The 12,590-nt window shown below is 37.7% G+C and overlaps 3 protein-coding genes across 3 annotated transcripts; 2 read left to right on the forward strand and 1 right to left on the reverse strand.

Annotated features, from left to right (window-relative positions):
* The first annotated feature begins 1,615 nt into the window (after window positions 1-1,615).
* On the forward strand, window positions 1,616-5,137 carry LOC120184759 (leucine-rich repeat receptor-like serine/threonine-protein kinase BAM1). Its single transcript, XM_039189139.1, has 2 exons — window positions 1,616-4,669; window positions 4,755-5,137. Exons 1-2 carry the CDS (start codon window positions 2,101-2,103, stop codon window positions 5,135-5,137), a joined length of 2,952 nt encoding a protein of 983 aa, XP_039045070.1. The 5' UTR covers window positions 1,616-2,100.
* Window positions 5,138-6,203: 1,066 nt separating this feature from the next.
* LOC120184728 (RNA-binding protein 12-like) lies at window positions 6,204-6,825 on the forward strand. Its single transcript, XM_039189113.1, has one exon. It carries the CDS (start codon window positions 6,262-6,264, stop codon window positions 6,607-6,609), a length of 348 nt encoding a protein of 115 aa, XP_039045044.1. The 5' UTR covers window positions 6,204-6,261; the 3' UTR covers window positions 6,610-6,825.
* A 455-nt stretch (window positions 6,826-7,280) lies between these two features.
* LOC120184761 (SWR1 complex bromodomain subunit bdf1-like) lies at window positions 7,281-11,023 on the reverse strand. Its single transcript, XM_039189140.1, has 8 exons — window positions 10,960-11,023; window positions 9,901-10,531; window positions 9,735-9,812; window positions 9,106-9,349; window positions 8,733-8,826; window positions 8,498-8,621; window positions 7,969-8,376; window positions 7,281-7,654 (listed from the first exon to the last, which is right to left on the reverse strand). Exons 2-8 carry the CDS (start codon window positions 10,495-10,497, stop codon window positions 7,460-7,462), a joined length of 1,740 nt encoding a protein of 579 aa, XP_039045071.1. The 5' UTR covers window positions 10,498-10,531; window positions 10,960-11,023; the 3' UTR covers window positions 7,281-7,459.
* Between the last annotated feature and the right edge of the window lie 1,567 nt (window positions 11,024-12,590).

A 12,590-nucleotide genomic window follows, 5' to 3' on the forward strand; every position in this document is an offset into this window, starting at 1 on the left:
CAGTTTAATCATTTTTTTTTCAATACTACCAGACTAAACAAGTCCATCAAATCAAAGCAGCAACTGAATAAATGCATTTTGTCATAAGGTAACAACAAATTATTGTTAAATCGTTATTATACCAGTGAATGTAATAGGAAAATAATATAACATATTAGGAGAATAATAAAAGACTATAGTGATAGAATTTTTAAATATGAAGTTTTAAATTATTGAATTATTTCTAATTAAGACCAAATTTATTATAAGCATTGAAGACTAAAGTTGTTATTATACCATGCAAGAACTCTATTTCGTCTAATATTTATATGTCAATTACTTGTTTATAAGAATATTTTAATTGAGTGACTAAATTGTAATGCTTAAAAAATGGAAGATCAAAGTTGATTTTACCTTCTTCTTTTATATATATATATATATATATATGAGTTTGCTTTTGCTTTAGAGCCTTCTCTTTAAGACTATCCCATCTTCCATTAAAGGCTCAAGTTTTGCACATCAATATGTACAGTATGGTCCCAGATTGGAATAAAGTTGATCAAACACAAGAAAAGCAAAGCTTACTTTGATGCAGCATAATTATATTTTGATCATTCAAACAAAACATTGTAATCATATATTAATAATCATCATCTCTGACTATGCCGCACCCACATGTTCCCAACTCAAAACATCATAAATTCCTCACGAGAATTACCACCCTCTGCATGGAATACTCACCCAAATGCATTACTTTTTCAGTCGGATCAAAACAGAATTCGAATGACAAACTCTAAAAAAAATATATAGTTGGGATCAAGTTCAATTCGATTTACAGGATATGAGTTGTGTCGTGTTGTAATATCGTAAGTCTAATAATGGCCGTAAACGAGTGGAGTTGAGCTCGACTTGATATAATACTATGTTTAATAAGATTTTGTCACTCTGAATCTCTGATATATATCTTCAAAAATCCAATCTTATTTCACACCACAATATTATTATAAAATCCTTTTTTAATGGGACCTCCATGCATGCATCATCCAAGTTACTTTTATCTTTGTTGGACAACACTGTTGATAATGGAAATTCCCTGTTTAACTGAAAGTCTATCCACCGGTTCTTGATTTTCTTTAACCATTTTTTTTTCATTTATGATGCACATAGCGTCAATAAGTCCATGTGCATGAATCTTTAAGCATGATGGTGTTTACCAAGGGGGACAGAATTTTACTTTTTAAAGAATCAATATGGTTGAGCTCCATTTTCTGATGAAACTGATATGTCTTCACCAATGGAATTATATACACAGATTCTTGATAAATTCTGCATATGTTTAGTGTTGAAAGTAGAATAAGAAAACCCAGATTTTGGAACCAATCCAAGGAATCAAAACTGGGTTGAAACAGTGAGAGAATTTGGATATTTTGATCTGAACATGCTTAAATTTCTGCGGTGAAAGCCATGTTTTTGAATCATTCTCAAGGCTTTGAACCTTCAATTCCATTGATCTCTCGTTCAAAGTAATAAAGATCATTGTTTGATTAAAGGCTTAAAGCTAAAGGCCATTCTTTTTTGTCATATAAATAAAGAGTCCATCAAACTTTACCTTTTTCTTCTTCTTCCTTCCCTCCTCTATAATCTCAACTTATTAAAGTATTAACTCGTTTTAACCAGCTGAACCGACCCAGAGACTCGGACTGTAAAACCCTTTAAACCAATCCATTTTCTTTCCTTTTGGTTCCACTTTTCTTTGCTTAAAGAAGCTTGGGAGAGAGGGAGAGAGAGAAAGGAATGAACAGGTAAAACCTGCCATGACTAGCAGAAATTCAATCTCTTCTTTGTCTTTGAGAGCAAAAGAAAGGGAAAGGAAAAGAAAAGAAGAAAAAGGTGAGGCTTAGCATCTATCTTGTTTATCAAGATTCTTTCTATCAAGATGTTTGATTCTTTAAGCCTACACACACTTGAAGTTTTTCAGATTCCTTTCACTTTTCTTCCCTACTTTCCTAGAAAATCTTTTGTTGTTCTAACGCTTAAATCCCTTTGTCTTTGCTTCAAGTCCTTCCAAACTCAACTCTCTTGAGAAAGAAGAAAAAACATATTTTTTCCCACGAGCCAAACATGGTCCCTCTCATTGTCTTGGCATTATTCTCACTTGTAACCACGGCATGTTATGCTTCATTGGTTTCTGATTTTCACGTCTTGGTAGCACTTAAACACGGGTTTGAGTCCCCTGAACCGATATTGAGCTCATGGAATTCATCGGATCCTAGTTCTGTATGTTCATGGACCGGAATCGGATGCTCCGGTGGCCGAGTTGTGTCGTTGGACTTGACCAGTATGAACGTATGCGGCTCGGTTTCACCCCGAATTTCGATACTCGATAGGCTAACAAACCTTTCTCTCGCCGGCAACAACTTCACCGGAAGCATCGAGATATCAAATATGAGTGAGCTTCGATATCTCAACGTTTCGAACAATCAGTTCGACGGTCACCTTGATTGGAACTATGCAAGTATAGGCAACCTGGAGGTGTTGGATGCTTATAACAACAATTTCACTGCTCTGCTGCCGGTTGGTGTCGTTGGATTGAAGAAACTCAGGTACTTGGACCTCGGTGGCAACTATTTCTATGGCACAATCCCACCGAGTTATGGCACATTGGTCGGGTTGGAGTATCTTTCACTGGCGGGAAATGATCTTCATGGCAAAATCCCCGATGCGTTAGGCAATCTGGTGAACCTGAGAGAGATTTACTTGGGGTATTACAATGTTTTCGATGGTGCTATCCCTTTTGAGTTTGGTAAATTGATAAATTTGGTTCACATGGATCTCTCTAGCTGTGAATTGGATGGCCCAATTCCTCATGAGCTCGGGAACTTGAAGTTACTTGATACTCTGTACCTCCATGTCAATCGACTCTCGGGTCCAATTCCGAAGCAGTTAGGCAACTTGACTAACTTGGTGAACCTCGATCTCTCCCACAATGCGCTCACCGGAGAAATCCCGTCTCGGTTCGTCGATCTCAAACAGCTCAGGCTGTTCAATCTCTTCATGAACAGACTGCATGGCTCCGTTCCGGACTTTGTAGCTGACTTGCCTAATTTGGAGATGTTGGGGCTATGGATGAACAACTTCACTGGTGTTATACCCGAGAATCTCGGTCGAAATGGGAAGCTGCAGTTGCTTGATTTATCGTCCAACAAGCTGACCGGTACGATTCCTCGAGGCCTGTGTGATTCCAATCAGTTAAGGATATTAGTTTTGATGAAAAACTTCCTTTTCGGATCTGTTCCGGAAGAACTGGGGAGATGTTATAGTCTCACTAGAGTCAGGTTGGGGCAGAATAACTTGAATGGTACCATTCCTAATGGTTTCATTTACTTGCCTGAGCTGAACTTAGCTGAATTGCAGAACAATTACCTTTCGGGAACGTTGGCCGAAAACGGTAACATGTCGTCGAGACCGGTTAAGTTAGGCCAGCTTAATTTGTCAAACAATCTCCTCTCAGGTCCATTGCCGTATTCACTTTCAAACATGTCTTCTCTCGAAATCCTTTTACTTAGCGGAAACCGATTCTCAGGTCCGATACCACCCTCTATAAGTGAACTCAGGCAAGTTTTGAAGCTCGATCTTAGTAGAAATTCGCTTTCTGGTATCATTCCACCAGCAATTGGGAACTGTTTTCATCTTACATACCTTGATATGAGCCAGAATAACCTCTCTGGCTCAATTCCGATGGAGATTTCCAATTTGCATATCCTGAGTTACTTGAATGTATCTAGGAACCACTTAAATGAGGTCATTCCTAAAAGCATTGGAACGATGAAAAGCCTCACGGTTGCCGACTTCTCATTCAACCATTTCTCCGGGAAGCTGCCCGAATCTGGCCAGTTCACCGTCTTTAATGCTTCGTCATTCGCGGGCAATCCTCAACTTTGTGGTTCTCTGCTCAACAACCCTTGCAATTTGACAGCAATCTCAAGAACCCCTAGGAAGGCCCCTGGGAACTTCAAGCTAATATTTGCAATAGGCCTTTTAATATGCTCTCTAATATTCGCCAGTGCCGCTATTATCAAGGCCAAGTCGTTCAAGAAAAACGGTTCGGATTCTTGGAAGATGACTGCGTTCCAAAACATCGAATTCACTGTTTCCGACATCCTCGAATGTGTGAAAGAAGGCAATGTAATCGGAAGAGGAGGTGCAGGCATTGTTTACCATGGGAAAATGCCGAACGATATGGAAATTGCAGTGAAAAAGCTTCTTGGCTTCGGCACAAGTAGACACGATCACGGTTTCCAAGCCGAAATCCAGACGCTAGGAAACATCAGGCACCGGAACATTGTCAGGCTGCTAGCGTTTTGCTCCAACAAGGAAAGTAATCTCTTGGTCTACGAGTACATGAGAAACGGGAGCCTCGGAGAAGCGTTACACGGGAAGAAAAAGGGTGCATTCCTAGGATGGAACTTGAGGTACAAAATTGCAGTGGAAGCAGCTAAAGGACTATGCTATCTTCACCATGATTGTTCGCCGTTGATCATTCATCGAGACGTGAAATCGAACAACATCTTGCTCGATTCAAGCTTCGAAGCACACGTTGCCGATTTTGGATTGGCGAAATTCTTGGTCGACGGTGGTGCATCGGAGTGCATGTCGGCTATTGCAGGGTCCTATGGCTACATTGCTCCTGGTATGTACTAGACTTCTTCTCCGTCAAATTGTGTGCCATGATAGTACTATTTCTTGGCATTAATGTTGATGTTTCTTAATCTCAGAATATGCATACACATTGAGGGTAGACGAAAAAAGCGACGTGTATAGCTTCGGAGTGGTTCTTTTAGAGATGATAACCGGCCGACGACCGGTGGGCGAGTTCGGAGAAGGTGTAGATATAGTACATTGGGCTAAACGAGTGACGAATTGTCGACAAGAAGTTAGCAGCATTGTGGATCCAAGGCTAACATCCGTGCCCAAAGCCGAAGCGATGCACTTATTGTTCATCGCAATGCTATGCGTACAAGAAAATAGCATCGAACGCCCCACCATGAGAGAGGTCGTTCAGATGCTATCGGAGTTTTCTCGACAGTCGCCGGACTATCATCCTTCGTCTTCGTCGGTCATTCCAAAAAGTTTTGAAAAGAAGAACATAATTGAATAAGTGAATGGGATATTTGAGTTTATGGGTTAGGAAGATTTGGTGAGCCAGAAATATATAGGATTAGGAATAATATCAAAGGATTGTAACCTTAACAATGGGGTCTTGTATTATCTATATTTAAATGCCACACTTAGTTTTGTTTTATAGTGCTGTTTGGAGGCTGAAACTAGCCGGGGGTGGGGGTGGGGGTGGGGGTGGGGGGGAATTTTAGTAAATGAAATGATGGGAAGTCCCGAGCACAAGCACTGAAACCAGGCCTTCTAAAATACCTAAAACCCAAGATCACCGCTACCAAGATCAAGAAGATAAACAACTACAAGAGTGGAGCATGAGCAAAAACCTTAGAATATATCTTCTTTTTTTAATTCAAAATATCTTATTAGAAAAAATCAACAAACAACACTTATACTTTTTTCTTACCTTTATGTCTCATTTCTTTATATCTATCAAACAAATCTATCAATCAATTTTGTCATTCATCTTGGCTAAATATATCTCTTAAAACAATATACACAGCTAATATAAGACACGGATTATAGGACGGAAGGAGTATTATTTTGTTAATAAGTTAGTAGATACATTATTTTATTAAAGAAAACGATGTGCATGCTAACTCAAGTATCATGTTGTCGGTTTCTGTTAATAGTTTGATGTCTATTGATTGAAATAATACTTCTTTCTTTAACCACCGTAATAAGATAATTTCAAATTTGATAATCAAAATACAAACGTTTTAAAAGTTGAGTGACCATTAATATAATTTATCCTTTCATTTTTATATAAGGTAACTTATGACTTACATTTTACACAATACCAAATAGAACAATATACGTGAACTAGATATAAAAGCAGTGTTAGACGACCGACCAAATAATGTAGAACCAAAAGGACTTGTAATTCTTGGCAATATAATGAATTAAACGTCCAGCTAACCACAACTGTATTTGACATTTGCAGAGTCGAAGATAGATGAAGGTGGTGAACTACCAAACCCAAATTTGATCTACTCAGTTATCTAACCAGACAAGCTACACTATGGATTTTGGTTATAAAAACTCCATACCAGCATCGGCTTTCTTCAACTTCCAATCACTCATTGTTTCATCCGTTGGAATCACTAGAAAATGGCGTCTTGCAATTGTTTCATCTTAGCCTTGTTTGCAGCACTTATGTTTTCCAGCATTGATGTCGGTCTAGCAGCTCGTCGTCTTCAGCAGTTACCGCCCATACCTACTATACCAACTTTGCCGAAAACAGGGATGCCACCAATGCCGCAGCCGGCGATACCGACTTTACCGGCCCTGCCGAAGCCTGGCTCGCTACCGCCACTTCCTAGCATTCCCAACTTGCCTAGTGTCCCAAAGGTTACCCTGCCACCACTGCCGAGCTTCCCTTCGATCCCCACGATTCCAACAACTATTCCGTCTATTCCTTTCCTCTCTCCACCACCATCATCAACTACCAGTCCGTGAGATGCTGTCAGTGGTTCAACTTTCTTTAGTATGGAGATGGTAGACACGGTTTCACTCGTATATATACTTCCTATTGTTTGATGTTGAGTTTCACTCGTATATTTCACTACACTTCCTATTGTTTTATGTTGACATTTATTTTCATCATCTTATATTGCTATTTCTTGTACCTTGTGATTTTCTATATGGATTTGGATTCTATTTTGTGTATGCCTACTCTCTCTCTCCCCCTCCCTCTCTCCCTCTCTCTCTCCCTCTCCCTCTCTCTTATTAGCAAAGCAAAACTCCAAAACATTAATGGAACAACACCACAGACAACAGACTAATTATGATAAAATTGTTATCCGCTCTAAATTTCGATGATTGCCTGCGTCTCTCCCATTTTGTTAGACAAATCACATAGATAACAGCAAGCATACAACACATTTGAAAACAGCATCTCACAGAACTCGGAAAACTTGGAAATCATTCAAGTGAAAGAACTGGCTATGACTCTTCACACGGCAAATGATGAAAATGATCCAACGCTGCTACGAAGCAATGCCATTCTCAAAATGATCCTACGCTGTTATGACTCGTCACACAGCAAATGATGAAAACAATGATTGAACCCTTTATCTAGGATGAAAAACTATAGTTATATGATAAAAAATGGCGGAACTAAAGGAAACTTAGATTGGAGGAGTAAATTGTAAACCATAAATGTAGATTATGTCTAGTGTCTGAGCATTCTTGTGTTTTCCATCTAATAATTTACAGTGGTAATATGCAAATCACCTAGTTTACCATGTCAGTTTACAAAGTTATGTCAAATACAACTTGACAAAGGAAGGACGAGAAATATCATAATCTACTTCATGAAAGTCTCAATAGCTGCATGAATTGCACTAGTTCGAGAACCCCGATTCTGAGCCAACGAATGAGGGCCACTCCAAACAGACTTCTTATTGTCAGGAAAGAGAATTCCACATAGGTTAAGGAGCATGGGATTCTCAAAGCGGAAGCTCTCCAACATTTTAGATCTCTGTTGCCTTTCTTGAGAGTCCTGTAATTCCATGAACACCATTAACTCGGTGCACAAACTAAATGCATAGTAGAATGTTATAGACATGCAAAAATGTGTGTGCGCAAAATAGAAACCTTGAACTATTGAAGCATCATTGTGCAGAGAACTTAACAAGGTGCTTAAGCCTTGTCCCAAAAAAGAAAGTTTGCAATACACTCTTCGAGCAGGAATGGAAATGGTATATTTTGTAATTTGTAGTACACTCTTGACGCATCATTGATGACTATATTTTGGAAATCGGAAACAAGATGGGGTGGGGAAGGAAAAAAAAGGAGAGCGGAGAAGAAAAATACCTTGCGTCTCTGTTGCTGAACTGCTTTACTTTTTTCCTCATTTTGTGATGGAGTAGATCCTCTCTGGTTTAGGGCTACCGCACCGGACTTATCCATTGCTTCAGGCAGAGATTTTCTACTGGGCTCCTCTGACAAGCTACCTCTGAACTGTGATTGCTCTTTCGTTTGATGACCATCTTTGTTCATTGGCTTCATCTCATTTTCTTCCTCATCCTCCTCTTCCTCTTCTTCCGCATCATCTTCCTCCTCCTCATGCCTCCCCTCCATATGGCTATATTGATGCTCAGACACCTCTCTTTTCACCTTTTCTCCTTCACCTTCCACCTCGGTATCTGCATATGGGTCCACTGATTCATCCATATTTGGTGATGAGTCCTCACCGTAAAGACTACCAACAGGTGAAGATTCCTACATTCAAGAAATGGATAACAGAAGCCAATCTTCTGTTTAGAATACGAAACATAATTCTTTTACCAAATGATTTAGCCTTAAACGTAAACATTAGTCCAATAAATTAGCAGCAGCATACCTCTTGCTGGAAATCCTGGACTCCACTCTGACCTTTATTAGCCATTCGAGCATTTGCCTCGCGCTCTCTCTTGCGCCGCTTCAAGATGCAAATAGCACATAAACAATCGCTTTTATGGCGCCTCCTGCAAAATGAAGGATGAAAAACAAATAAAGATATATAAATTGGGGGTAATGCAGATGAAACAGTCCATTGCACAGAAGAGAGGAAGAGAGAAACCCCACCAACAACATACCCATGTTTCTTTTTCATTTTTGAGTGACTGCCTTTTATATGCATTTTGCCCTGGCTGGAAAATGCACCATCCTCAACATCACCACCATCAGCACCTGATACAAAGGAAATAAAGACTTCTAGTAAAGCCACGAATGTGATACCAAAAATCCTCAACTCCACATAAGTAAACAACGTTCATGAGAAAAAATAACCAATATTATGATGTTTTGTCTTTACCAAGACAAGAATCAGAAAGGTCAATAGCATCATAGATGCAATAATGAAAATTTGAAATTTAAGAAAACCTTCCCGGAGAACTAAAAATCAAATTCAGTATAAAGAAAAACAAAATGCATCGACTGCTAGGTACACAAGTCAACATCAGTCCTCACCGTTTGCTCCTTTTGACTGTTCGGTGTATAATCCTGCAGCTGTCCAATACTTCATGAAGTTCTTCTTCACCCGTCTCATTAGGTCCAAGATAGCATCACCTTTGTTGTTGTACTTGCAACAATTATCCCAAATGTATTGTACATCCTTAAACACGTCCTCTGAATCCATATACTTGTCACCATTTTCAAGATTGTTGCATATTGTTCCAAAATCCATTGGTGTGTCTATGATATCAAAATAGTCCTAAGTTTTGATACAGAAAAGAATTAAAAACGTAAAACATATCTTGTTAGACTTAACAAAATGGGAATAAGAAAGCCCTACGTCATAAGGCAAGACATAAATGTATCAAGTAATTAAGCATGTATATCGAGACCTGTAACAATAAATAAAAAATGCCATTGGCTTCCCTACCAATGAAATTTCTTTTAAGATGTTATTTAAATCCCTTAGGATAACGATATCAATAGCCATAATAATAGAAGTGCATAGATCATCCAGATATGAAGAAATTACTATCTACCTATCATCGAAAAAAAACCTCTTGACTTTTACATAAAAAAAGGCTGCAAAAGCTGGAAACTTAAATAACCATTGGATATAAGTATAGCTTGTTATTCACACTTACAGGTATCCCTAGAGCATCAGGGTTGACGGGCTCATTGAAGGGAGCAGCTGCTTCCATTTTCATCACTTTCTTAATCACCTAAGATGATAAAACAACAAACAGAAACAATGGTAAGAAAATAGAGAAAAAACAAAGTAATGGAAACAAAGTAAAACCTCCGGCATACCGTTAGAGCAGAATCTAATTCTAGCTTATTATACCGATAACCCAGGCGAGGCATCTTTGCTTCTTTCTGGTAAGAACTCTCACGTTCTGCGGCTATGGCATTGCCACTCTTATCAGCATTTGAACCAGCCAACATCCTAGACGACTTAATCTTGATACTTCCAGCTTTCCACGACACACCACTAGAAACACCCATTTTAATCTCGGCTGACGAATTAGCACTGTCTTCCATTTTCTCATAAACCACACCTTGTCTCTCGAGCCCTACTTGTGGACTGCTCTTGTCAGTATCACTATGCGAAGGCACATCGGATTCCAACACTTTCGATGATGTCTTGAGCTTCACCTTCACACGGCCTATAGACTTTCCGATAGGTTTATCCATAGAGCTATCAGGATTTATGTTAGCAACATTGAATGCCTGATCGGTTCTGGACGATGGAGGAGTATCAACTTCCATCCCAGATTCATACTCATCGTTAACAGAATTATCTTCACTATTTACGCTCACATCATTGGCAGCAGCCTCATCTGGGGCAACCAAAGCAGCATTGGCTTTAGCCTTGTTTCCTTTCTTATGCCCTCTTTTTCGCTTCATTTGTCTAAACAGAAATTGGCCTTTTCCTTACACGCTACAACCAACCATACAAAAAAAAACAGAAATCAAGTCAATAGCAATCCCACTAATCCAAATATTACTTCTTTTTTCACTAAAAATATTATATCTTTTTCCCTCGTAAAATTCCCCAGTTTAAAATACCCAGAAACCCAATTCACCAAAAACCCTAGAAAGTTCTTTTCTTTGCTGTTTTCTCATAAAAGAACAACATGGTGGAAAGAAAACGCAAGAAACGCTAGATTTGACAAGGGAAAGTAAAATTCAAATGGCGATTTGGGCTAATCTTGGTTTGAACAACGAATAACAGTGATGGCGGGGCGATTTAGCAATCACCAAAATTTTGAAAATAATATTTTTAAAAGATTTTTTTCTCTTTTAAAATTTAAGAAACAAATAAGAGCGAATAATTAGTTTGAAGAAAAAGAGAGTGAGCGTGTTTACCTTTAGCTGCGGGTGCAATCAGGTAATTGCAAAATCCCAGAAAGAAATTAACTTTAGGTATTTGGAGATTTCTTCTCTTTTAACGGAGGGCCAAGATGCATTAAAGAACACTATCGGATGCGCTGAAAAACGGCGTCGTATTATTATTTAGGTTATTTCCATCCTTTTTGCAAAGATGTTCAATTATTTCACTTAAATCTCTAAAATTTCATATTTAAATTATATAATTTAGGCTTTTAGATTTTTAAGTTTTATTCAATTTTTTAGTTTTATAAATATCAAAATTAATATCAGATATATTATTACCCGAATTAATATGTACTAAAATTTTACAAGTACTCAAATTTCAGGACCAAGGCACATATTAACTATTTTGATGCCCGATAAATTAAGCACCCAACATTTCGAATATCCAATAATGAACACACTACTATCAATACTACTTCACTCAACAGTTGTTAATATTGATAATCGAATTATAGCGATTTTCATGAATAAGTACTTAGGCCCGTTTATGAGATTTTAGTGGCCTAAGGCCAATGTAGAAATCAGACCCTTAATAACAAGTATTACAAAAACAAATTAAAGAATATTTAAGTGAAAAGTGAAAAAAATAATTTAAAAATGTCACTTTAGTATCACTGTTGATTTTTTAATGATGAGTAGAAAAAAAAACAAAATGTAATGTTAAGTATGATTTTAAAAAAAAATAATAATTAGATGACCAAAACGGAAATAAAATAATAAGTGAGTGACTAAATGAATAATTTATCCTTTTTAATTATATATAAAAATTTATAGTTTTAGTCCCTAAGCAAGTGGGGCCCTGGGCGAGTGCCCTTTTTTGTACATGCTTAGGGATGGGCTTGTAGGTACCTAAACTATTTTTTGAATGATCTCGATGTTTAACTCTACAAACGTTATCACTTTAGGTGCTTGAGTTGTCAACCTCGTTAATTTCCTTTCTTAATTCACACGTGTCACAATTTGGTATTAAAAATATAAATTTTAAAATAACCCTAAAACTCTAAAAACCTTCATTTCAAACCCTAAACTCACGTCGACTATCGCCCTTTATTGTCGACGAAGCTCCACCCGACCTCACCTCCCCTGGCACCAAAATCCCTATGAAATCATGATCAATCGACGGTGAATCGACGTTTTATATCCGATAAACACTAAGATGAAAATTGCAAGCCCACACAATTGCTACGGCCAATCAACGACAACTACGTCGTCGTATGACTATGAGGATGGCATGGATTACGTTAGCGGCGATACTCGTGGCCAAAAAGAGCAGCAAAGGTAGGTTAGGGTTAGGACTTGAGGATTTTAAGGATTTTGGAGTTTTTTTATAATTTAAGAGAAATTATAGTTTTTTTTAATAAATATAGCAATATTTTTCAAAAAAATAAATTTTAAAATTATCATATTATGATCTTTGTCACTTATCAGAGGAAATTAACGTCGTTAATTACCCGAGAACTTAAAATGATAACATTTTATAACGTTACATGAATTATGCAAAAAATAGTTTAGACTTCTATTCGTGAAAAATATATAGTTTAACACTTATTTTATATTTAATCCTTTTTTTATTAAACTAGCTTACACTTGTCCAATTTTTTTTT

Source organism: Hibiscus syriacus, unplaced genomic scaffold (assembly GCF_006381635.1).
Source record: "Hibiscus syriacus cultivar Baekdansim isolate YM2019G1 unplaced genomic scaffold, ASM638163v2 tig00112928_pilon, whole genome shotgun sequence".
Classification (NCBI taxonomy): Eukaryota; Viridiplantae; Streptophyta; class Magnoliopsida; order Malvales; family Malvaceae; genus Hibiscus; species Hibiscus syriacus.